At 37.0% G+C, this 24,573-nt stretch overlaps 1 protein-coding gene across 1 annotated transcript in view; it reads left to right on the forward strand.

The window, feature by feature from the left end:
- Nucleotides 1–22,136, forward strand: part of LOC127809127 (uncharacterized) — a 75,229-nt gene extending 53,093 nt beyond the window's left edge. The window contains exons 5-8 of the mRNA XM_052347828.1: nucleotides 20,524–20,616; nucleotides 20,693–20,740; nucleotides 20,835–21,271; nucleotides 21,357–22,136. Of these exons, the coding sequence (XP_052203788.1) occupies nucleotides 20,524–20,616; nucleotides 20,693–20,740; nucleotides 20,835–21,271; nucleotides 21,357–21,983 (1,205 nt within the window). The 3' untranslated portion in view covers nucleotides 21,984–22,136. The remainder of the gene's footprint in view (nucleotides 1–20,523; nucleotides 20,617–20,692; nucleotides 20,741–20,834; nucleotides 21,272–21,356) is intronic.
- The last annotated feature ends 2,437 nt before the right edge of the window (nucleotides 22,137–24,573 follow it).

Genomic DNA, 24,573 nt, shown 5'->3' on the forward strand with positions numbered 1-24,573 from the left:
AATTAGAAACTCCTTTATAATTTAATCAATTGATATTTTAGGAAACTCTTTCTTTTATGACGACCCTTCGTCATATCGATGTCATTACTTCTATTTATTCTTTTTTTGTGAGAACTTATGATGGCACAACTTCTTACCGAAGTGTTCCACTTAATTATACGTTCACTCTCCTAATTTAAGCCAGGGATCATACCTATTGTGTATGACTCATTAGACTTCCGAATATGTTGGTAATGTGTCGGTATGAACACATAAGACAAGATTGACCTCTAGCAAGGAGTCATGCCTACCCAATTATTCAGAAGGATTCATAATCCGTAATTCAATCCTCTTGTCAATGTATCTTATGTGATCTCAAGTTTGGTGATGTGTTGCTTGATTACGATCACATGAGTTTCCCTCGATTAACCGGATATCTTCACTTAATAGAAAGTGAATCAATAACTCCTTATTGATCTCTTTCACCATAGCCATGGATTTAAAGTGAACATACACCGAAGGTGCCTTAGATACATCATCCTATATCAAAGGATAGACGGGTCCCATCTTGGTTATGCACCCATCTCCATAAACCTCACGATATGCCCAATGACCGTCCATGTGCTACCTTTGTCTAGGCCATCGAAACGATGTCAAAGCATACTGGTCTTCTTATGAGATGACTATGACAACCTCAAGTTCAAGGATTAGTTACACCCATCTCGTATGAGAATACCATCAACATATAACCAAAATTGATTCTCATGGCTAGTCATATCTAGTGACACGTTCTCCAACATTGGTCACCTATGTACTTGTCTAAGCATCCCTATGCCTATGGGCGTGAGACCCCCATTGCTATCACATAGCAAAAATATAGCATATACAAGTCCTACTGCAATTGTCAATGTCCATTCTTGACATTTCTACGACTTGGGATATTTAATGATGTCTAGAAACTATGATGCATCATCTCATATCTTTATAGATTAGTCACAGTATACCTCATATGGACTTCTATCTAGTTTCATCCGATCATTACAATAATAACAAGAAACTAATAGAACGACTTCTTGTGAAATTGAATAACTTGTTATTCAATAATATATATGATTACAATTATCAGCGTAAAACTTGCCCAATCTAATTGGGTCTAGAGCACCTACACTAACACCTAAAATGTGACAAAATTGCGTTTTGGCCCAAAAATTCTACAAATTCTAAAATACTTTCAATACATAAAAATTTGGGTATTACATCCTCTCCCCCTACCCTTGGAAATGCAACGTTCTCCTCGAAAACAATGCTATCGCTCAAAGGAACTTGGGGTGGTGTCCACTCTCTACCTCACCACAAGTAGGCATTAATCTTTGGAACGCATCCCGAGTGCTATCTCAAGGGCCACACCCCAGGTTGACAACCCACATGGACAACACACAAACATGCCAATGCCACTAATACATACCATGATTCGATGCATCATATAAATCAACATTTCAATGCACATAATTTAATGCACAAAATTCAATGCATATGAATCAATAAAACAATTTTGAGACGAATCTCCCACATGAAAACTACCATTCACAAGTTAAACCATTCACATGCAACGAAACTAATTTTTAAGTAGAACCACTCACTTTGAACGTAACTCAGAATACCTCAATTCTAACGCTCAGTCTCAAATAATCGTATTATTACTCAAAATAATTTTCTTCCACTATAATTCATAAAATAATTTTCAAAAAATAATAAAATTACTTTCAAACAAAAATGGTATCTCACGCGCCTTGAGCGTAATGGCTAGCGTGTGAACCTCATGCACTAGTCGTCTTCTCCTGATCCAATCACCGGTAATTGTTGGTTTTTCTCCTACCTTGTTCTACTCCTCAAGCCAATCACAATGGTGCCCCTGGATGCCCAAAACACCAACCAAAAGTACTTCAATCGATCATTTAAATCCTCGGCTTTTTGCTAGACCCAACTTTTTGGTGACCCTCATATCTCACTCATTTTCACTCCAAAACCCACCAAACTCTTCATAAATTATCCTCTTGACACAAGGAACAAAAGCCCCTTATTAGTTTCCCTCGAATCAATCTCAAAGCACTTGGATTTGGTGTAGAAAACTCAAAACCCTCGACCCCTATTTATAGAGTTTTCTAGCCGATTCTTTGGCCAATCAACGGCCAGGCTCGGTCTCCAAGTTTCTTAGGCCAATAATGGCCTTATCCCTGGCACCTATTGTAATACCCGAGAAATCCTTAAGGGTATAAATGGTATTTGATGAAGGGTATAACTGGAATTTTTGAAAGAAAGAGGTTGTAGGGTGTACTATCGCAGTTTTAAGAGATCGAAATGACCGAAGGGAGTACCCCATGAAAGATTTCTTATGGATAAATAGCATAATAGAAATCTTACTTTGAAAACTCAAAGATAGATAATTCTACCTTCTAAATGCTAGGATTGATTTGTTGTAAAAACACAACTCTACACCAAGGGCAATTTGATTACCAACTTAAAGAAGCAAAAACCAAAATACTGTCACAACCCAATATGCCTTCTTTGTTAGTCTCTTATTCTTCTCACTAGAAGAATACTTGTATAATCCTTCAATCCTCAAAATGCTCTCAAAATTAATCATCTGGATGAAATGGGTGGTACTCTATTTATATTTGAGTGCCACCCCTTCCCAAAGGACTTGTCTTTGGAGAAAGGGTGCATGGAACCTTCCAAGTAACCACCCATAACCAACTTAGTGTCAAAGGATGTGTGGTTACCTTAGTATAACCACCTATAACCAACTTGGTGTAACCACCCATCATGGTGGCTTTTCATCCATACGAGAGAGAAAGAGAGAGAGAGATTTATGTGTTGCCATGTGTCAGCACTTGGTTAAGTCACATGTCAATTGGCGGTCCATGTAAGCTGCCATGTCATCACCCCATGACATGTCACTGCCACCTCACTTGATGACACGTCACTCAGCTAGTGTCACTCCCCCGAGCTGGGTCCAACTACCTTGAGTTGACTTGAGCTAAAGTGAGCTAGGTGAGCTGGAGTTGAGCTAAAGTGAATTAGCTTAAGTTACTATGAGCTATTCAAAACTCACGTTGAGTTCTCTCTAGTTATCTCGTGAGCACATTTCTGCTAAGCAATTCATGATCCATCTAATCAAGTTTAACTTGTGCGTACACAAGTATTCGCCCAAATTCCAACAGCTCCCACTCGCACATGGTAAACTTGAACCAATCATCACTAACACATCAAGAACACATAAAAAGAAATGCAAACTCGTACAAGGCATATGGGCCATGACCCTTTGGCGAAAGTTGAGTTTTTCTTACTATCCAATTGTTAAGTTAGACATAGCAGATTTTCTCAAATCGATGTGACCTACCTACCTAAATAGATAGTTGTCAAAATGACTCCCGCTGTCATTAGCATTAATGGTTATAACCATTAAGTTCACCTGATACCTAAGACTTGTTGATACACATATTTGGCTACTTTCAATCCCTTTTGTGAGTTGAAACTAATTCAAACTCATGAGCCGTACCAAACAACGAGTACTCATGCTTTAAACCGCTATGTAGTGGAGGCTTGTTTTGCTAAGAAACATATGATTTGGATCGATTCCACATACAAGCGACAGCATATTCAAACAAAGTCTTTCCTTTTGAACTCACTATCTTACAACTACAAGTTATTTAATTACCCAACAAAGAAACCGACAGACCACATGTTCTCATGGTCATAGGTTACCCATCAAAGCAACATAAATAACTCATAATCACAAAATAGTAGTCAATTGTCACTAAAGGAATACAAAAATGAGAAGCTCACACAACATAAGAGATAGGGGTCACTCTTAGTTACTTCTCGGTGGACACTATATTAAATGTACACACATGGTATGAGACATGTGCCACGGTATCACAAGCCACTTAAATGATTTACTACAAGAATCACCCAAATTCTCCCACTTAAATCATGTCTAGTGGAATTCTACTAAGTGTACTCCCACTTCAAGAAATGGTCTCATTCAACTTGGAGCGTATGTCAAGATTTGAATTATAAATACAGTGCAGACACTGACCAAAACACATGTTTTCGCTGAACTTCTTCAGGAAGTCCTGTCTGGTTCATAGGTTGAGCAATAGATGTGGGGTACATATATGCTTGGTGAATCACATATCACCTCATCTTAAGTTTCTAACACAGACAACTCATCAAGGCAACTATCATACTTAAGATCACATCCACAAAATAATGTGACTACCTCAAACAATCATCTCATGATTATGTTGGTATTTGAGTAAGTCTCATCCTTGGTTCACAAACTAAGGGCAGATTGCCCGTGTGAGAGAGCCAATCCTCAACCTATACTTGACATATCCTTTAAGTGTTATGGAATATGCTAATGGTAATGAAAAGAATCCATCTACTCATTTCATTAATAAAATAACCTTGAATACAATATGGTTTGCATGTTACAAGGAAGTATAATCATATCCTACGCAACCCCATTACTTGAACATGACGGGTAAATAAATCAGGTGGTATAGGCTTAGTTAAGGGATCTGCCACCATAGTCGTCGTAGGTATATATTTCAAACAAACTTCCTTGGACTCAAGTGCATCTCTCACAAAATTATATTTTATCCCAATGTGCTTGGTTTTCCCATGATACTTTGGATCCTTTGTATAAGCCAAAGCTGCTTAACTATCACAGCATATTGTGATAGGCTCATTCTTGCAAGGCATTATACTTAAATGGGAAATAAAATGACCAAGCCATATGGCTTCTTGTACAGCAGCAACACTCGCCACAAACTCAGCCTCCATGGTGGATAAAATAGTACAAGTTTGCTTCTTGCTACTCCAAGAGATAGCACCACTATTCAGTAGAAAAATATAACCCGATGTAGATTTGCATCTATCCTTATCACCTCCCCAATCAACATCTGTGTATCCAACAAACTGTAAACTACCACCTTGGTAGCATAAACAATAATCTTTTGTACCTTCAAGGTAACGAAAAATCCTTTTAATACACTTCCAATGCTGACTTCCAGGGTTGGATTGATACCTGGCCAATAACCCAACAACTTGACTGATATCAGGTCATGTACACATCATGGCATATATTAGGCTCCCTATAGCACTTGAATATGGAACTTGTTCCATTTCATGTTTCTCTTGAGGGTTTTGTGGACACATTGCCTCACTAATTTTGGCATTATGGGCAATCGGGGTATTCATTGGTTTAGCATCCTTCATTTCGAAGCGTTCAAGAATATTATCTATATAAGTTTCTTGAGATAGTGCTAGCAACTTTGTAGCCCGATTCCTTAGAATCTGAACTCCAAGGATATATGCAGCTTCTCCCATATCTTTCATTTCAAAAGTTGATGATAACCATCCTTTGATGACTTTCAAAAACCCTTTGTTATTACTTGCTAATAGAATGTCATCTACATATAGCGACATGACCACAAATTTTTCCTTGGAATGCAAGACATATACAGAATGATCTTCATCCATCATTTTGAAACCATAGCTCAAAATTGATTGATGGAATTTTAGATACCACTGCCTAGAAGCTCGCTTCAAGCCATATATCGACTTCATTAAGTGACATACCTTTTATTCTTAACCCTTAATGACATAACCTGCTGGTTGTGTCATATAGATTTCTTCACTCAAATCACCATTGAGGAAGGTTATCTTAATATCCATCAGATGTAATTCCAAGTCCATATGGGTTACTATTGGAAGTATTACCCTAACGGAGTTAAACCTGACAATAGGTGAGAAAGTGTCTTGATAATCAACACCTTCTACCTCTGTGTACCCTTTGGCAACCAATCATGCCTTGTACCTATCAATGGAACCATCTACTTTTTGCTTGATTCAAAAAACCCATTTGTTCCCAATTGCTTTCCTCTCTTGTGGAAGATCAACCAAGTCCCAGACATGGTTATCCCTCATAGAGTTTAGTTCTTCTTCCATAGCCATTTTCCACTTATCTGAATCAGGACTATTAAGTGCATCCTTAATAGTGCAAGGTTCATCATCCACCTCAGGTGAAACCATGTTCACTTCATCATTTAGAATCCACCACTTCTTTGGTCATCTAAATATTCTCAAAGACCTATGCACACTAGGAGAAGGCTCATGGTGCACATCATTATCGTGTTGTTCGAGAGGTTGATCATCTTCTACCAATTCTTGACGTTCATTTATTTGATCACTTTCTTGTGTGGGTATATCTTGATCAATATTTTGATCATTGTCAGTCACATCTTGACCAACTTCAGTTGGATGCTCAATGCTCCCACTCAACCCAACATTCCCAAACACTCCTTGTGGTGTAGGTATAGTTGATACGTTGTGATTATCAACTTGTGATTCAGACATTTCATAAAAGGAAACTCCTGTAGTAACATTCCCTTTTCTTGGAAACTCATTTTCCAAGAAAATTGCATCCCTTGAATCAAATTCACCTCTTTTACTCCCTTCCTCTAAATGATCAAACACATAGACTTTAGAGTCTTCACAATATCTAAGGAAAACACATTTCTTTCCTTTTGGTCCTAACTTTCCAAATTCAGATTTGGTGTTATGGACATAGGCTGCACAGCCCCAAGGCCTTAGATTGTTCAAATTTGGCTTCCTTTTAGTCCATAACTCATAAGGAGTAGAAGATACTGAATTGGACGACATCCGGTTGAGCACAAATGTTGTTGTTAGAAATGTATTTCCCCAATAAGACATATCTAAGTTGGCTTGAGCCATCATAGATCTCACCATGTCTAAGAGAGTGCGATTCTTCCTTTCGGCCACTCCATTTTGTTGGGGTGTATCAGGAATGGTAAGCTTCCTTTCTATTCCTTTTTGCTCACAGAACCCCTTAAACAAATTAGACATATACTCACCTCCACGATCAATCCTTAGACATTTGATCGTAGTATTAAGTTGATTCTCAACCAATTGCACATATGCCAAGAAGCAACTCATTGCTTCACCTTTAAACTTTAACAAGTACACATGTGTATAGCGAGTATAGTCATCAGTAAATGTGAGGAAATATCTAAACCCTTGTCTAGATATCACATTCAAGGGATCACATATGTCAGAATGTACTAGAGCCAATGGAAACAGAGCTCGGGACCCTTTCCCAAATGGTTTCCTACTCATTTTTCCAGCAAGGCAATATTCACATGTAGGAAGAGATACATTTCTCAAAGAACCAAGTAAGTCTTCTCTAGCTAACCTCTTCATTCTTGATTCTCCTACATGCCCTAATCTTGAATGCCATAAATATTCATCTTGTCTTTCAGCTATAAGACAATGAGTGTTTGAATTTTCATTTGAAGAATTCAAAACAAAGAAACCATCATGTAAGAAACCAGAACCAACAAACTTCTTATTGGAAAATAGATCCACTTTATTTCCACCAAATATTAATTCAAAACCAAAATACAAAAGACAAGATACAGAAATCAAGTTTCTTCTAATATGTGGTACATAAAGTACATCTACTAGATGGAGACAATGGCCATCCTTTATCAAAATTTCACAAATCCCGATTCCTTGTACTTCAAGTCGTGCATTATTTCAAACATATACCCACTTGGTATTTGGTGGAATCTTCCTAAAATGCATGAACAACTCACGATCTTTTACTATGTGGTTGGTTGCTCCTGAATCCAGAACCCATACTGAGTTACAATCAACCATGAAAGTACATGATGCAACTAATGCATCAAACCTAAAAGGAGTAGAGTGTACCTTTGGTATAGTGCAATCACGTGCAAAATGACCCTTTTAGCCATAGTTGAAGCACTTGATTTTCTTGGGATCCTTTCCCTTCTTGGGATCTTTTCCCTTCTTGTCTTTGACCTTCTTGACAGATAACTTTCCATTCATTCTTTTCCCTTTCTTGATACCTTTGGTTCACTTCTTCATTTTAGAAGTATTACCTTCAGCCACAAAAGCTTTAGAATTTGTAATATCCATCACTTCTGCTTCTAAAAGTAAATGACGAGCAATATCTTCAAAGGTCTTAATTTCAGTGTTGTGCCACAAATTGATCTTTATCAATTGCCACTCGCTATCGAGAAGCAAACGAATGACAGCCTGCACTTGTTGTTCATCAGTTAGAGTATGTCCCACAGCCTTTAATCCAGTGATCATTTTGGACATCTCTCGTAGATGCCTTCCCATTGTATGATCAAGCTTTTTCATATAATTCTCAAATTTGAGAATTAGTGCTCTTTGCCTCTCTAGAGAGATGCTACCAAGCTTTTCTTTAACCTTATCCCATATGGCTTTGGCTGATTTGAGCACAACGAAATCCACCATGATGTCATCAATCATTGCACTTAGCAAAGTGATTCTCGCCATGCTATCTTTCTTTTTAAGATTGGCATAATCCATCTTTTGTTGAGGCATTGCCTTATCACCAGGATCTATCATGATTTCAGTGATCATTTCAAGGGTTTCTTGCTTAGTTAGTATGAATTGAACCTTTTGTTGCCATATAGCATAATTGTCACCATCAAGCTTCAAATCTTTATTAAGCTCGACAATTATGCCCTTAGTAGCATTAGCCATCTACATGCACATGCACCCATCAGCAACTTGTCCATAACTTTTCATTCAAAGCATTATACTAAACAACCAATCAAATAACATACATACTCAATCCAAAAGTACGTTTTATCATACAATCAAAACCTCATATGCATGCATGTGATCAGCATGTTTAATATAATCTGTGAATGAAAATACAACATTTTTTCTTATAATATTTGCAATGACTATAGCTTGTTGTAGATCCAAGGTATGATAATCAGTTATAACTGTAGATCAATACTGAGGATAATCAACCTATTGACTCAAGTCGTAGATCCAAGGTATGATAATCAGTGGTAATTGTAGATTAATACCAAGGATAATCAGCCTATTCACTCAAGGGTCAATCACAACTTGTTGTAGATCCAAGGTATGATAATCAGTCACAACTGTAGATCAATACCAAGGATAATTAGCCTATTCACTCAAGTCGGGTCTTACCGATACAAAGACCAGCCTAGCCCGTTCTTGAGTCAACTTTCTTTAAGCATGGATTTTCATCTTAAAAGTAACCACATATATGATACATCATAACAAAATAACATGTATCATAAAACTGAAACAATTAAGTAAGAATATGAATTCATAATATTGCTTTAGTCATGACCAAATAAGATGACATAAAAGAAAGGTTGAAGAGAGAGCAAAAGGCACAAAAACCTTGGCTCTGATACCACTGAAAGATTTCTTATGGAAAAATAGCGAAATAGAAATCTTACTTTGAAAACTCCAAGATAGATAATTTTACCTTTTAAATGCTAGGATCGATTTGTTGTAAAAACACAACTCTACACCAAGGGTAATTTGATTACCAACTTAAAGAAGTAGTAACCAAAATACTTTCACAACCCAATATGCCTTCTTTGCTAGTCTCTTATTCTTCTCACTAGAAGAATACTTGTATAATCCTTCAATCCTTAAAACACTCTCAAAATTAATCATCTGCATGGAATTGGTGGTGCTCTATTTATATTTGAGTGTCACCCCTTTCCAAAGGACTTGTCTTTGGAGAAAGGGTGCATAGAACCTTCCAAGTAACCACCCATAACCAACTTGGTGTGAAAGGATGTGTGGTTACCTTAGTGTAACCACCTATAACCAACTTGGTGTAACCACCCATCATGGTGGCTTTTCATCCATGAGAGAGAGAGAGAGAGAGAGAGAGAGAGAGAGAGATTTATGTGTTGCCATGTGTCAACACTTGGTTAAGTCACATGTCAATTGGCGGTCCATGTAAGCTTCCATGTTATCACCCGATGACATGTCACTTCCACCTCACTTGATGACATGTCACTCAGCTAGTGTCACTCCCCCGAGCTAGGTCCAACTACCTTGAGTTGACTTGAGCTAGAGTGAGCTAGGTGAGCTAGAGTTGAGCTAGAGTGAATTAGCTTAAGCTACTGTGAGCTATTCAAAACTCATGTTGAGCTCTCTCTAGTTATCTAGTGAGCACATTTCTGCTAAGCAATTCATGATCCATTTGATCAAGTTTAACTTGTGCGTACACAAGTATTCGCTCAAATTCCAACACCCCAAACCTTAGATATTAAAGGAAAATGGAATAGGACCAACAAGCAAATCGAGACATGATTTTAGGTATCAAAAGAAGTTGAATCAGGAACAGTTTTCGATACAACTGTCGACCGGGCTAAGAAAATCGAATTAACGTAGGCAATATCCAGAAAGTCAACAGAGTGTCTTAAGGGCTTAGATTTTACATATTAAACAACCCTCTAGAAATTTCGGGTTAAAACAAAGGGATTTAGGGTCAAAACGATCAATCGGGCCTAAGTGTAATTTTCTAATTTTGCCCGAGGGAGGTCAAAATGATAGTTTTTGGGGAATTTTGAGAGTTAAACGAAGATCACTAAACTTATGGGTCTTAGTGGTATTATTAGAAAGATCAGGGGCTCAAGAAAAAGGGCAAAATCGAGATTCAAATAAATCAGGGGGCTGAAGTGCAATTTACCATAATTTGGCAATGTGAACGCCAAGGAAATTCGTCCGTCGCCTTCCACCGCACATGGCTGCCGTTTCCGATGATGGGAAGGCTGAGGGAGACTTGAGGAAGGTATTATACGGTTGTGGGAAGCTTAAAGGCCAAGCCTTGCCCAGTGATTGGTTGAGAGGTGGCTGTAATTTGGCTATAAAAAGGGTCAAAAGTTTAAGAAATTTTTGCATCAAATTTGTTGAGTTTAAGGACTAATTGAGGGAAACAAATAGAGGGTTTTTGCTCCTTGGTGTGTGGGCATCGATTTTGGAGCATTTCGAAGTGTTTTGGGTGCGTTTGAAGGCCGTTTGATACTCGACGAAAATTGGAGGCGGACCGCCTGCAACTACCTGTTTAGGGTGTTTTCCGGTGCTCTTTCAGCTGGAGGTTGGTGGCGTTGGGATCGACTGGTTGAGGGCTTCAAGGGGGTACCCTCAGATCGGCCATCAGAGCAGTTGCCTGCGGCTAGAAATCGGAGAAGAAGGTGGCGCGTGTAACACCCCCTCTCCTAGAACTTCCCAAGAAGAGGTGCTACTGGGGATAATAAAATAAACTGACTGATAACTGGAATCTGATACCAAATGAATATCTCCATCATCTGAAATAAAACTCTTAGCCAATAAACTGAAATCCATAAATTACATCTAAGGGAAAATCCCTAAACTGGATTATAAAATAAATCTAAACTGATCAAGCACTAACTAATAGACTAACAACTCCCAGACATCTTTGGTCTTGAGCAGCTCCACGTACACACACTACTGGACACTGTTGCTAGGCCCCACATCTGGTACTCCCCCACTAGGACCTGGAATGGTGAAGAGTACAAGGTGAGCTACAAAGCTCAGCAAGTAATAAACTGGAAAGAATAACTGAAGCTGAATCGAAGAATATCGATACTGCTTAAAACTTACTGAACTTGAACTGAGAGATATAATAATCACTGGATGGCATTATAAGATGTAATACATATAAACTATAACTAAATGCAGGTATGTAACTTTGGCACGTAGGCCCACATAACTGTAACACATACCTGACTGATCTGAGTCCTGCAAACATAAAAACTGTAAGCACATACTTTGGGCAATATGCCCCTAGCTCCCTGGTCGACCTCAGGCGAGCAACTCATAACTGAGATATAATTGAACTGATACTAGTGGGATCCCAGCGGACAAGCCGCCTGGCGCGCATAATGCAATGCTCATATAAATGCTGGCACACGATATGTAGTGCTCCACATAAAGTCATGCTCAATGCTCATACAATGTGTATGCACATAATCTCACAAAATAATGCTGACCATGTCATAATGAACTGCTAAACATGGTATATGATTTTCACTAGAAATATTGAGATTTAAATATTCTGAAATTTCTGAGTATAGGCATGGCATATTGGATTTTATCATGTCTTGGCATAAAAATTCAATATTTGAATAATTGAATATTTATATTAAATTTAAGACTTGAATCAAGAATTTATTGGAAGCCATTCGGATGCCATTTGATACTATTTAGATGATTGAGGAAGCAAAATGAAGCAATTTGAATGAAAAAGCAGCCCATTCGAATGAAAAAAAGGATTTCAGCAAGCTCATTCGAATGGCAGAAAACTCATTCGAATGACAGAGACTCATTCAAATGACAGAAGGCTTATTCGAATGACAGATGCTATTCAAAGGCTATTCGGATCTGATCTGGGACTCATTCGAATGACTCACAAATTCATTCGAATGAATTTTGAAAATTTCCAACTTTTGAACTGGCAAAATGCGACTCATTCGAATGCAACAGTAACTTTATTCGAATCAATTTATGGATCATTCGAATGACAAGAAGGCTCATTCGAATGCTAGACTATAAAGCAACAGCTTAGTCACATCTTCAAGGACTCATTCGAATGACAAGAAAGCTCATTCGAATGACAGACCAAAAACACATACGAATGATATGATAACACATGACTCATTCTAATGACCAAAAACTCATTCGAATGACTGGAATATTATAAGGGAAAAGCTTACGATAACATTGAAACTTATTCGGATGCTTTGGAACTCATTCGAATGACACAAGACTCATTCGAATGACTGGAATCTTATCAAACATAAAACTCACGAACAGAGATGATATCTTGAATTACAAACTTAACATTACTACACCATTCCGAAAGAAAACTTGAGAAAACAAATCCCAACTGATTCCAAACAAACTTGAGAATGATTCAACAACAATATTGATGAGAATCGCTGAAAGAAATTATGCATGCTTGCTGTGAACTCACTGTACGCATGTAGATATATATTTATAACATGCACTGAACTGATATAACTCATTGTAACGCACATATATATACATATACATGCACTAGAACTTATTCAATTCTGGAAATCTGATATCAACTCAATCAAGACCTGTAAGAAAGGATTACAGGGGAAGGATACTTGCCTTATGATCTTCTTGATCGACTTAATGATCTCACGAGAGCCTCCTATGCAAAAAATTGAACTTACTGATTGCTTCTTGGCTCTTTGTTCTTGCGGCGTGAAGAACATATGACTTATGAAACTATATATACACTGATCTAAGAAGCCCTAATGCCATAACTCATTCTCCTATTATAACTAGGAGTCTTCTAACCCAATCGTCTCACGGATGGATTCTTCAATCCCTTAATCACGATAATTCTATTTAATAATTAAATGCTAATATCAAATCCTTAAATGACCAACATGTCCTTGCATTTAATCTTCACAATAATTAAATAATTAAATGCTATTTAAAAGCTATTTTCTCAACTAAAGTCTCTAGATTTCCATACTAACAATTAATTGGCAAAAATCCTCCAAACAAAACTAATTAAGAAATTCAATAATTTCTAAATAAAATCTAAACCCTCTAATGGGTCGTTACAGCGCGTGAGCTGCACGCGTCACACTCCACGCACAGCCACGTGGAGGGTGCATGACACAGGGGTAAAATTGGTATTTTGCTTCTATATTTTTATTAAATTATTTTAGGAATTATCATGTTGAAAGATTTGGGAAAAAGTTTGAGGAGATAATTATTTTTGAATTATCGAGTTGAAAATTAGGAGAAAAATAGAGAAAATTATGAAAAAATAGATTTTGATACTCTTTAATTAAATATGATGTTTAGGGAGTATTGTGGCTTGAGGTTGAGTATAAGTTAGAGTGTTTGTGATTTGGCACGCAAACTGAGGCAATGCATGAGGATTGAGGCAATCTGAAAACGTTCGAGGTGAGTGTTCTACCGAAAAACTTGATTTAATGTGGGTGCTTCTACTCTAAAAACTTGGTATTTGTGTTACCTAAACATGTTGAGATTTCATGCAAAATGGTTTTGTTCCATGCAAATAGTAACCGATGACGGTTAGTTTATGAGGGAGGTTAGTCCCTAAATATTTTGAACATGTGCATTGCATTTTATAAAATGTGTTTTATATGATGCATTGAGTTATGAAATGTGGCATAGTCTTGTGTTTGTGTTGTTCGTATGGAATGTCGGCCTAAAATATTGTATGGATAGTGTAGCCATAATTCTCCAAGGGCGTGACGGAATAATAAGGGTATCTTGTGCTGGTGTGCATGCTGGGATAGTCGCCTTGGTTTTTGTGCCAGGTTGTTCGGCTAGGAAAGTTGCACTAGGATGACTAGGTGATCCATATGAGTTTTGAGTTGGGATTGTGTAGTGGTTCCTGGATGCTTAGAATGGGAGCGTAATCTCCAATGTAAATGTGGTGAGCCGGGTTCCTATGTTGATGTGACCTTCCTAGGCCGAGAGTTGGTAACGATTGTTCCCGAGCTGTTAGGGAGATACGTTGACCTTGCCCCTCTTAAGCTAAAACAATGTCGTGTCAATGTGTCGGTATGGTGGCATGGCTTTTAGAGAGATTGCTCTTTCCCCGTGGTAAGGTTAAGCGCTATGGGATTCTCTTGGGCTAGGGCTTATCGGGTTGTGTTGATATATTTCATGTCTTGCATACATTCGTAAAAACATGATTTTGAACTCTCACTTAGATAATTCATCATCTAATCTAGACTTTGTCCCTTGAATATTCAAATGTTCCAAGTGAAGGCAGCGGTGCGAAGGGAAAGGAAATTGCCTAGGAGTGACAACAATTAGTGAATAACTTATAATATGTCGCTTTCAATTATGTTGTTTATTTTGAGGACGTCATGTAAGCATTGGTTTGACTTTATGATATAAATAAAGTGATTTCGATTATGGCTATTGAGGTTTCGATCTAGCTTAGGTGATGTACCTGTCTTAGTTTATTAATGGTTCATAGTTGATATACTAAGAAGGTGTAATGGGATCTTCAGGGAACGGTTTTGTGTTAAGTATCCGTTGAAAGGAAATATATATCCCCAGAATTTTACGTTACCCAACGCGTTGGGAAATCGGGGTGTTACACCTATGGTTGTCCCATCACCGGAATTCTTGACTTTCAACAGCGGCAATTCGGCGTCCAAGTTTGCAGGTTTCACACTTGCAACTTCTGGAAATTACACTTTAGCCACTTCAGCTTTTCTTAATTGTATTTTGGCCCTTTCCTTGAAGCCCTTGAGTTTTCCAACAATTCCATTAAGAACCATGAGTTCCAAACTCTTTATTTCACCTCCAAAGATTAATAAAAAACATCCTTTTGACCACCCTCGACCAAGATTAAAATTTACACTTACGCCCGAATATATGTAAGATCATGTTTTGGTCGCGAATCCTTTTGTTTCATCCCGAAACCACTCCAGGGTTGTTCCTTACGCCAAACCTGAACCTCCTCAAGGTTCCGTTGACTTTTTGGAAGTCCCTTACGATCATTCAATTTTTCAATTTGAATCATAGTTGTACCGAAAATTGCTTATGTTTTTATTTCTTTCAATGCCATAAATCTCGTCTTGAGATGCTCGTCAATCTCATATCTTTTTCTTAGATATCTAACCTCCAGCGCATTCCCTACAATTGATTCGGTCACTTATTAATTCAAATTTAGGGTATTACCTTTTAATATCAACTTTCATGGAATTTCATATTTAAACCAAAACACTTTATTCACCAAAATATCACAAGATTTTCAGGTATTACACTAGGACTCTAGTCCTAAGTTACTCAAGTGATAAGCTCAAGTTCTTTTCGAAATATCTATTCTATCTTGGCAACTAGAGTAATACTTCTCATTACTCGACTAATTTTATACGAACTTATATTCTTAGCACACTTACTCGATTAACTTCACATGTTAGTCATGTATTGATATTTTTGCTAAAAACTTGTAGCACTATATGGATGAATTTGAAAATCACATTTCAACACTTCAATCCATGATCAATTCATTCTATCCTAGAATCACATAATCAAAGCAAGAGTATAGCGTACAAAGTCACTGACTGTCGACCATGGCTTGTGGTAGTTGATGGTTGGATGTATGGGCGCCAGTCATCAACTGTTACGATAAGCGCTAGACGGGCCAGAAGAGCTGGTACTGCCATATTCCCGCCTTGACTTTGTGCATATCATGATGTGTGTGATGCATGAGGATTGGGTTGCAATCATTGGGGGAACATGCTTTGTGTGTGATGGGATGTGTGAGCATTTCCATGATCCAATTGGTCTAAGAGCCAACTTGGGTAACCTAGGTGAACAGGTGCATTTAGAGCATTTCGCATGTGTGTATTCCTACGTGGGCGTAGCATGGCATGATGCTTAGTTTATGGGGGCCTTGTCATCATGTTTATGCTACAAAATCCATTACATTTCATATTTGTTACATTGCATGGTGAGAATGAGTGGCTATGGGTAACAGGTGTGGCCTACCAAGGAGCGTATGTCGTAGAAATGACCCACAACAAGGGTGGCGAATGATCTGGTGTATACTGCACAGGTGTTCTTTGAGACTCTGGGGAATGATCTGGTGCATACCTCGGAGGTCTTTAGATATTGAAGTGTTTGGGACCGGTGGGGAATGATCTGGTGTATACCTCGAAAGTCTATGGTAGCCTATGTTGGGTTGCTACAAGTTTGTATACGGGACTTGGGCCCCAGTATGTGTTTTATGTGAGCCCCAAAGACCCTCTATGTGCAGTTTACTTTATGTTATGTATTTAGAGCTAAGGCACGTAGTGAGCATGGCATGGTATGTTGTTGCATTGGCATGGATTGCATGGGATGTTAGGGAAGAGTTATGTTTTAACCTACAACCTTTCTTTCATGAGCTTGTTGAGTCTCACGACTCACCTTTCGTTTGAACATCATTCCATGTTCGGGGTTCACCTGAGCTGGAAGGTACATTCAGTAGGGTTTGGGTCCAGACCGTCGAGCCATGGTAGCATGTGTAGAGTTCTCCCAAAACTAGGTCATGCGTGTCATTGTGTTTGGTCAAGGTAATGCTTTTATGTCCTTGAGATAGGTGTATGTTATGTAAGCCCAGGTGGGCTCATGTTATAAATGGTTATGTAAGGATGGTTATTAAATGTTATGTGATAAAAAGGTTATGGTTTTAATAAGGGTTGTGTGTGAGTTTTAGCTTGTGTTATGGTTTGGTATCATTCAAGTAATAACCCTCTCACAGATCATCTATGCTAGCGGGGGATCCAAGAGGCGGGCCGTTATAGGGTTCTTCTTAGAGCTTCTACCATGGGAGACTTTTGTCGGGTGTTTTAGGAGCTTCTATAGAGAGAGTCTCTTGCAAGGTTTTTCCTGGAGCTTCTATCAAGGGTGTCTTTCGTGTACTGTTTCAAGGAACTTCTACCAGGAGAGTCTCCTAATGAATTCAAAGATTAGGATTGTTGACTTCTAATCCTTTCTCACTTTGTTTGTTGTCTATCGTTTAAAACCTTTTGCAAAACATTATATGAGTGTTTTAATTGGCCTCTTGATATATTTCTCACCAATGATGCAATTGTTGTCATCTAAATGCAACAATAAATTTATATGCCAAGGAATTCTTCCTTAAGCTTTCAAAACTTTGCAAGAAAGAAAATAATCAAAGCGTATAAGCCATTCCCTACGCAAACCTTCCGAGATTTAAGTTAGATTCATAAAAATGCTAAAAAAAAAATTGTAAATCTCTTGAATAAGCATTAAAGGCGTACCTTTTCTGGATGTGGGCTCATTGATTTATAAGGGAGCGTGGGGTTTGAGACAAGCATCCCTAGTATTCTGAGATTGACTAGGATTTAAACTTTTGTGGATAAATCTTATTATTTACGAGATTCCCAAAGGGATTTTTTGAAGTTGTCTTGTTTTCATTTTTAGTTTTGCAACAAGTCAGGGATTCGTAAAGGATATCTTAAGGTCTCCTAAAGATCTAGGAGCTTGAGGAGACTCTCCCAAGGACTCCTTAGTCGAGAGGGTCTCTCTAGGTCTTTTGGCATAAAGCTCTTCTTTTGCCACTTTTGCATTATCTTCAACTTTTAGGTTTTGTTCTTTCATAGGCTTCGTGAATGGGTTGATGTGTCTTCATTAGGTGGATCCTTTTGCCCCAAATTGTTTTCCCTTAAGATGTCATTATGGGATTTCCTCAAGATTTTTCTTTGGGTCTCCTATTGGATTTGTTTTACTGGATCTTAATCCACATATACTTCAATTGTAATTTGGGTCATTTGCAAAGAGATTTTATATAGTTTAAAAATCTCTTTAGAAATTCCCTTTTGTTTACTTTTTTTACTCAAACACTTATTATGTCTATTACAAAATGACTTCAAATAAGGTGTATGAGGAAACAAATTAAGGCACAAGGACATCCAAAGATATTTTAAATCATTCATATTTAAAAAAAATTAAACAAGGTGGTCAAGAAAAAAAAAATTATAAGACATTCTTAAATTATATAAAGTTTTCTTGCAAAAGACCCAAACCACATGAAATCTCAGTATAATTTACTTGTTCTTTGTAGTAACAAAAGTTATATATACCCAGACATGTATTCATACATATATGATTTATATTTTTTTTATGTTTCTTTTCTAGGGCACAACTAGGGTGTGCAAAATTTTGGTTTAATCGAAATAACCAAATTGAACTGATGCAAGCCGAAACCTGCAAAGTTAGGATAATTTCGGGAATCACTCGACCGGAGGTAACGGACGTCACTCGACGTTGCTAATCGTGGAAAACACTCACACGACCAAGCCACACGCTTGATATTTAGGACTCACTCACTTCAAGAAAGGAGAGGACTTGCAATATATATATTCTCCAAAAACTCCCCAAATTTCCATTCACAAAGATATATATAGAGATTACAAAAGATACTCAAAGTTATTTTCCCTAGACACTTATTGCTTTAGGACTTTCCAAAGCAAGCCATATTTCCAAGACAAACAACACACATTCACAAGACATAAAAGTCAAAAGGTTTTCAAAGACTAACACCAGAAAACAAAAAAAAATTAAATAGACTTCTCTTCTCCCGAGTATGCTCCTGCATCATGGACCAACCGAAATTATAAGTTTAGTTCACCTTTTGCTAAGGGTTGGTTCAGCCAGATTTTAAAATTTGACAATTTCTGTTATTTTGGTTCAATTCAGTTTTCGTGTTGAAAAAAAAAAAACAAAACAACCAAACTGAGCAAAATTGCCAAACATTGTCATTTTTTACCATAATTGAAGAAGAAAATAAGAAGAATAGAAGAATGGAAGAACCAAACCGATCCTCCTGCCTTACTTTTTACCTTCGACCCATCCTTTGCAATTCCAAGACTGCAATCCCCAATCTTCCCTACCCTTCCTCTTTGCTTCGATTGGTGATCGTGAGTTGCGACCGACCCACCCTTCCCCTTCTCTAATTGAAAAACAACGATTCACCCACCCTTCCTTTTCCTCTTCGCTTCAACTGACAACTCATGAGTCATGACCAATCTACCCTTCCCCTTCTCCGACTAGCGACCCGCGATCGACCCACCATTCCCCTTTCTCTTTGCTTCGATTGGTGACTTGCATTTGACCCCAACCGCAGAGGTGAGTTTATAATTTTAGTAGCTTCAATTTTTCAATTTTTTGATTTTTTTGGTTTTGTCAGTTTGTTGATTTGTTCTTTTTTTTTTTATCGGTTCTTTTTTTCATATTTGTTTGGTTTTTTCAGTTTTCAGTTTGTTTGATTTTTCTATTTCTTTGATCAAATCAGTTTAATTTTTTACACAATTTCAATCTATTCGATTTCAGTATTTCGGTTAGTACGATAACCAAACTAACGTAATGTTCACCCCTAGGCACAACATAGAGTGATGATTTCGGTTGGACTATTATGGACCACCTAAAATAGAAAAAAAGGAGATGATGGAGGAAAAGATTAAATAAGAGAACAATACACAATGTTAGTTGGGCCATACTATTTTCCTTCTTGTTTTTCTATCTTTAGGAATCCATTCACCGAGACTAAACAGGAATTAACAAAATCAAAACTCATGAATGGTTTAATTAATTAGTATTCTCTCCGTTATCAAACTTTCGAAATCCAAAGTCATCATCCGACGGTTTAAGAACTTTAGATTCTCCTAAATTGTGCAATAGATGAGCTGCTTCAATTAGGGTCAGTGCCTACTAAGCCATTCTAAGAAAACATGAGCAGGATTCATTGGGATCAAAGAATAAACAAATACTTTTTAGAGAGAGAGAGAGAGCTAGAGAGTATGATAAGCCTGTGAGCAGCTTTGGCAGTTCTTGTTTTCCTTAAGATGTTTGTTTTCTATTCTGAGTCTCTAATGATTCCATTTTCTGGCCTCTGGTTCCCTCCTTGGTCGAAATGAACTTTAATTTAGTAAAAGAAAAAGGGAAATTAAGCCCCATTAATTCTTTCTTGCACAGTTGTTTGATAGTTTCTTCTTTCTATTAATTTTGCCCAATTTTGAAGTAATTGCAAACTTAATACAAGTCCACCATTACTGAAAGGTATACCCATACGTTCACATGGCGCACCCAACTGTAGTGATATAGAAGCTTACTCCGGAAGATCTACCGATCAAGAAAACAGCATCATACGAGGTATAAGTTTATACATATTAAGAATGCCACAAGAATTAATTGTTCAGTCCAAAAATAATGGCTTGAAAACATGCAGGACTCAGGCATTCGTATGAAGTAGCATGGGATGTCCTAAAATTCGTAGGTACGAAGAGCAAATTCACTTCAATCCTCTGCTGATGTTTCTGCATGGTTGGTTGGTATTAACGTTTGTTTGTTCCCCTCTTGAACGCTTGCAGTACCCTGCACCAAAACTATATATGAGATAAAGTTGAAACATGCCCAAGTCCTTGAACTGCTGAGTTGCATTTCTTGCCAAATATCGGCTTTAAGTCACTCCCAGATAGAGAATAGCGAATTATTTCAAGCAATTTTCAATGCAGTCAAGCACGGGGTCGTTGAGTTTGTGGAAGAAATGCTCATAGCTTATCCCGATATCATATGGGTACTTGATGAGGATAGCCGCAACATATTCCTATATGCAGTTCTTCAACGACGAGAAAAGATTTTCAACTTGTTACACAAGATGGGGCCTAAGAGGAACATGATAGCAACTAGCTTGGACAAAGATGATAACTCCATCTTACACCACGCGGCCATGTTGTCGCCCTCTTCTCATCTTGATCGCATTTCTGGTGCAGCTCTCAAGATGCAAAGGGAACTCCAGTGGTTTCAGGTGATCCCCATTATCCTTGTTAATTTGCCTTTTACATATATTAAGGTGAATTAATTCTTACGGCATCAAGGGCTATTAATTGCAGGAAGTGGAGAAAGTTGTTCAACCAATGTATAGAGAAATGCAAAACAAGAAGGGCCAGACGGCTCGATCTTTGTTTATTTCAGAGCATGAGAAAATGAAGGAAGAAGGGGAGAAATGGATGAAGGAGACGTCACAATCATGCACTGTTGTGGCCGCTCTTGTCGCCACCGTTATGTTCACAGCAATCTTCACTGTGCCAGGCGGCTTCGATGAGCAAACCGGCAAACCACTTTACTTATACAAGGATTCCTTAATGATCTTCATAGTATCCGATGCCTTGTCCATGTTCTCTTCTGCCAGTTCCGTGCTCATGTTCTTAGGGATCCTCAAATCACGCTACACTGAAGATGAATTTCTCGTGTCTTTGCCAAGGAAACTCATAATAGGCGTAGCCACCCTATTCTTCTCTATAGCCAGCATGATGGTTACTTTTGGCACCACCATTCACATATTCCTCAGCCACCGGATCTCCTGGATCACCATTCCTGTTCTTCTGCTATGTTGTATCCCAGTCATGATTCTAGTGTTCCCCCAAGTCCCACTTCTCTATGAGATTTTCCATTCAACACATGGACCAGGCATCTTTGAGGGGCAAAAGAGAAGGAAAAAGAAGAAAAGCATGCGTTAGAAAAGCTGTTTGATTCATTACTCGTTTTCCTTTCTCCTATTTCTTTTTACATACCCAATTACTTGAGTGTATTAGTTTGATCGTGGTACACCTAAAACTTAATCATAAGTTCATTTCAAACTTGAAGGCTTAAAATTTCTCATTCTCTTTCACTTTCTTTCTTGTGTATTTTACACATTAATTTATTTGAATTTAATCTACATTTATAATACTAAATCGCCATCTCGCTAAGCAACATCCCTCTAAATTGCCATTAATTTATTTGAGTATATTTCACTTCAGTTGAATTGTTTATTTGCATCTATCCGAGTCAAGTCCAAAATAAAAGCTAAATCAGTTAAAAAATACAACATATCTTAAGTTAAAGCGTTAAAGAGTAACACCTCAAGCACAAAATTGATTTGAAAATGAATTTGAAACTCTTACAAGCAAATCATATATCTTCTCGTCCCACTCCCCAGACAATTCCTCCCTTACAAACAACTATCACATCAACGTATATAAACATTTTATAGAATAAAGTACGTTTAAGTAGGAGCTACGTGATCCAAAATATTTTCCATAAGGTTCAAGAGATGAAAAAACATTTTTAGTAGTATCAAAACACCAATAAATATTGCATCTTGACATGAACTTTCCAAAAATAATTAGTACATGCTTCATTACTTTTCACATTTACATCTCATACTATTCAAAATAATTCTATACAATCATTTCATGTCAAAATAATGAAAAATAGTTCTCATACCCCTTACCTTGTTTACTTCAAAAGAAATGTTAATAAACCTTTCTATAATTGATATCAAATTCTAGTTTTTTTTTTTTTTTGTGTGACCAAAATGCTCTTGGTGTACTATATTTTTTTATTTTGTACTCAAGATTTATTTTTAAAATAATTTGGGAATTTTGAGACATATGACATAATTCAATAGACCGTTATATTGCTAAAAAATAATATATACTTTAGGCATGTTCTAAAACTTGCCTATGAATATAAAAAATTTATATAAAATTCTCCTGCAAAGATTTTGTATAAATTTATTTGTTTATTTAGATTTTCAAATTTTGGACCCATAACATATAAGTATGGGTGTTTCTCATTGGTCCATCCAATCACATTAGTGAGTGATTGACCAATCCCATCATTACATGTCAACACCTACCCTAAACAAGATAGTTTTGGAGCAAAGTTTAGAAACATAGGCAAATGTTTTGAAACATACCTTTCATTAATGTTTCAAAATAAATGATAAAAAATTGTTTTATATCACTTCCTTTCAGTCCAAACAACTATTTTTTTTCTCTGAAGTGTTTTTCAAGCTGAAAAATAGCAAATTGTGGAGATATTTAAAATGCTAATAATCCTACACTCTTAAGTCATTCTTTCAAAGCACAATGATACAAGTTGTTCAAGTTTTCAAACTTTTCAAGGCTTCCCAAGAAGGTTCATCATTGGTTCATTCATTCATTTAGGAAAGTAAGATCCATCATTGAGCTCGTTTAAAATTTGTGTATTTATTTGAATATGTTTGTAACCTAAGATACACTTAAAGTGTTTCATCTTGTTTTCTTATAATTCAAAAAGGTTTGTTGTTGAGTCTAGATTTGGAAAACTACCTATATTTGTAACAGGTTTTAAGGTGAATTTGTGAAAAACTTGTTGATTTGCTTTTGTTGATGTTTTGATGATGAAAAACTTTGTATTTTTGAAAATTGAAAATAAAGAATCAAAATCATGTCAAAGGATAAAATTATTCCAAATTAATATGCTTTAAATAGAAACAAAATCTTTTATGGCATGGTTTTTAAATTGAAAATTTGAAAGACAATATTCTGTTCTTAAAGAGATTTTATTTTTAATTCAAATGATTTATAAAAAGTAAAGTGTTAAAATATTTTCAAAGAAATAAGCACTCTTTTAACAAAAAGGAAAAACCATTGACCTTACTAAAAAAACAGTCGATTTGTTTAAGCCTTGGGTGATGGGTTGAGAAAACAAGGCAAAAAAGTTGACTAGTTGGAAAACCAGTCCACTGGTTTTGACCTTTGAGCAAAAACAATTGACTGTTCTCATGAACTGTCAACAAGACAAAATCACACTCTTTGTACGTTTTGGGAAAGGTCAAAAAGAGTCAACTGCGACTATGACTGTAACATGTTGAAAGTTTCTCTAAATAGTTGAGTTGTTTGAAGTCTTGTTGTATCATTAGAGATGGAATGCCCATTTTTCAAATATATAACGATGCTAAATACAAGCTATAATATCACACATGGGCGTTATAGAAATCCTTACCGACAGAAGTGAATGATTGAACCTAAAAGTTAACTAAAAGGTAAATAACTAGGATTTACACTATGTAGTCTTAGTATAAGTACAACTACAATACATAAATTCAAAAAAAATCCAACAAATAAACCCCTAGGATCATAATAGCCTCCTTATACGACGTTCACAGTGCATCATTCGAGATATTTACAGAGTGATTGTAACACATAACCCTCAAAGAATAAAGACAGACCAGAGCTTTATTGCAACCCTTGTTGGTATAGCATTGGTAGTAAAACACTTACAAGTATGACCCATGTCCAT

The sequence above is a fragment of the Diospyros lotus genome, chromosome 9 (genome assembly GCF_014633365.1).
Source record: "Diospyros lotus cultivar Yz01 chromosome 9, ASM1463336v1, whole genome shotgun sequence".
Lineage (NCBI taxonomy): Eukaryota > Viridiplantae > Streptophyta > Magnoliopsida > Ericales > Ebenaceae > Diospyros > Diospyros lotus.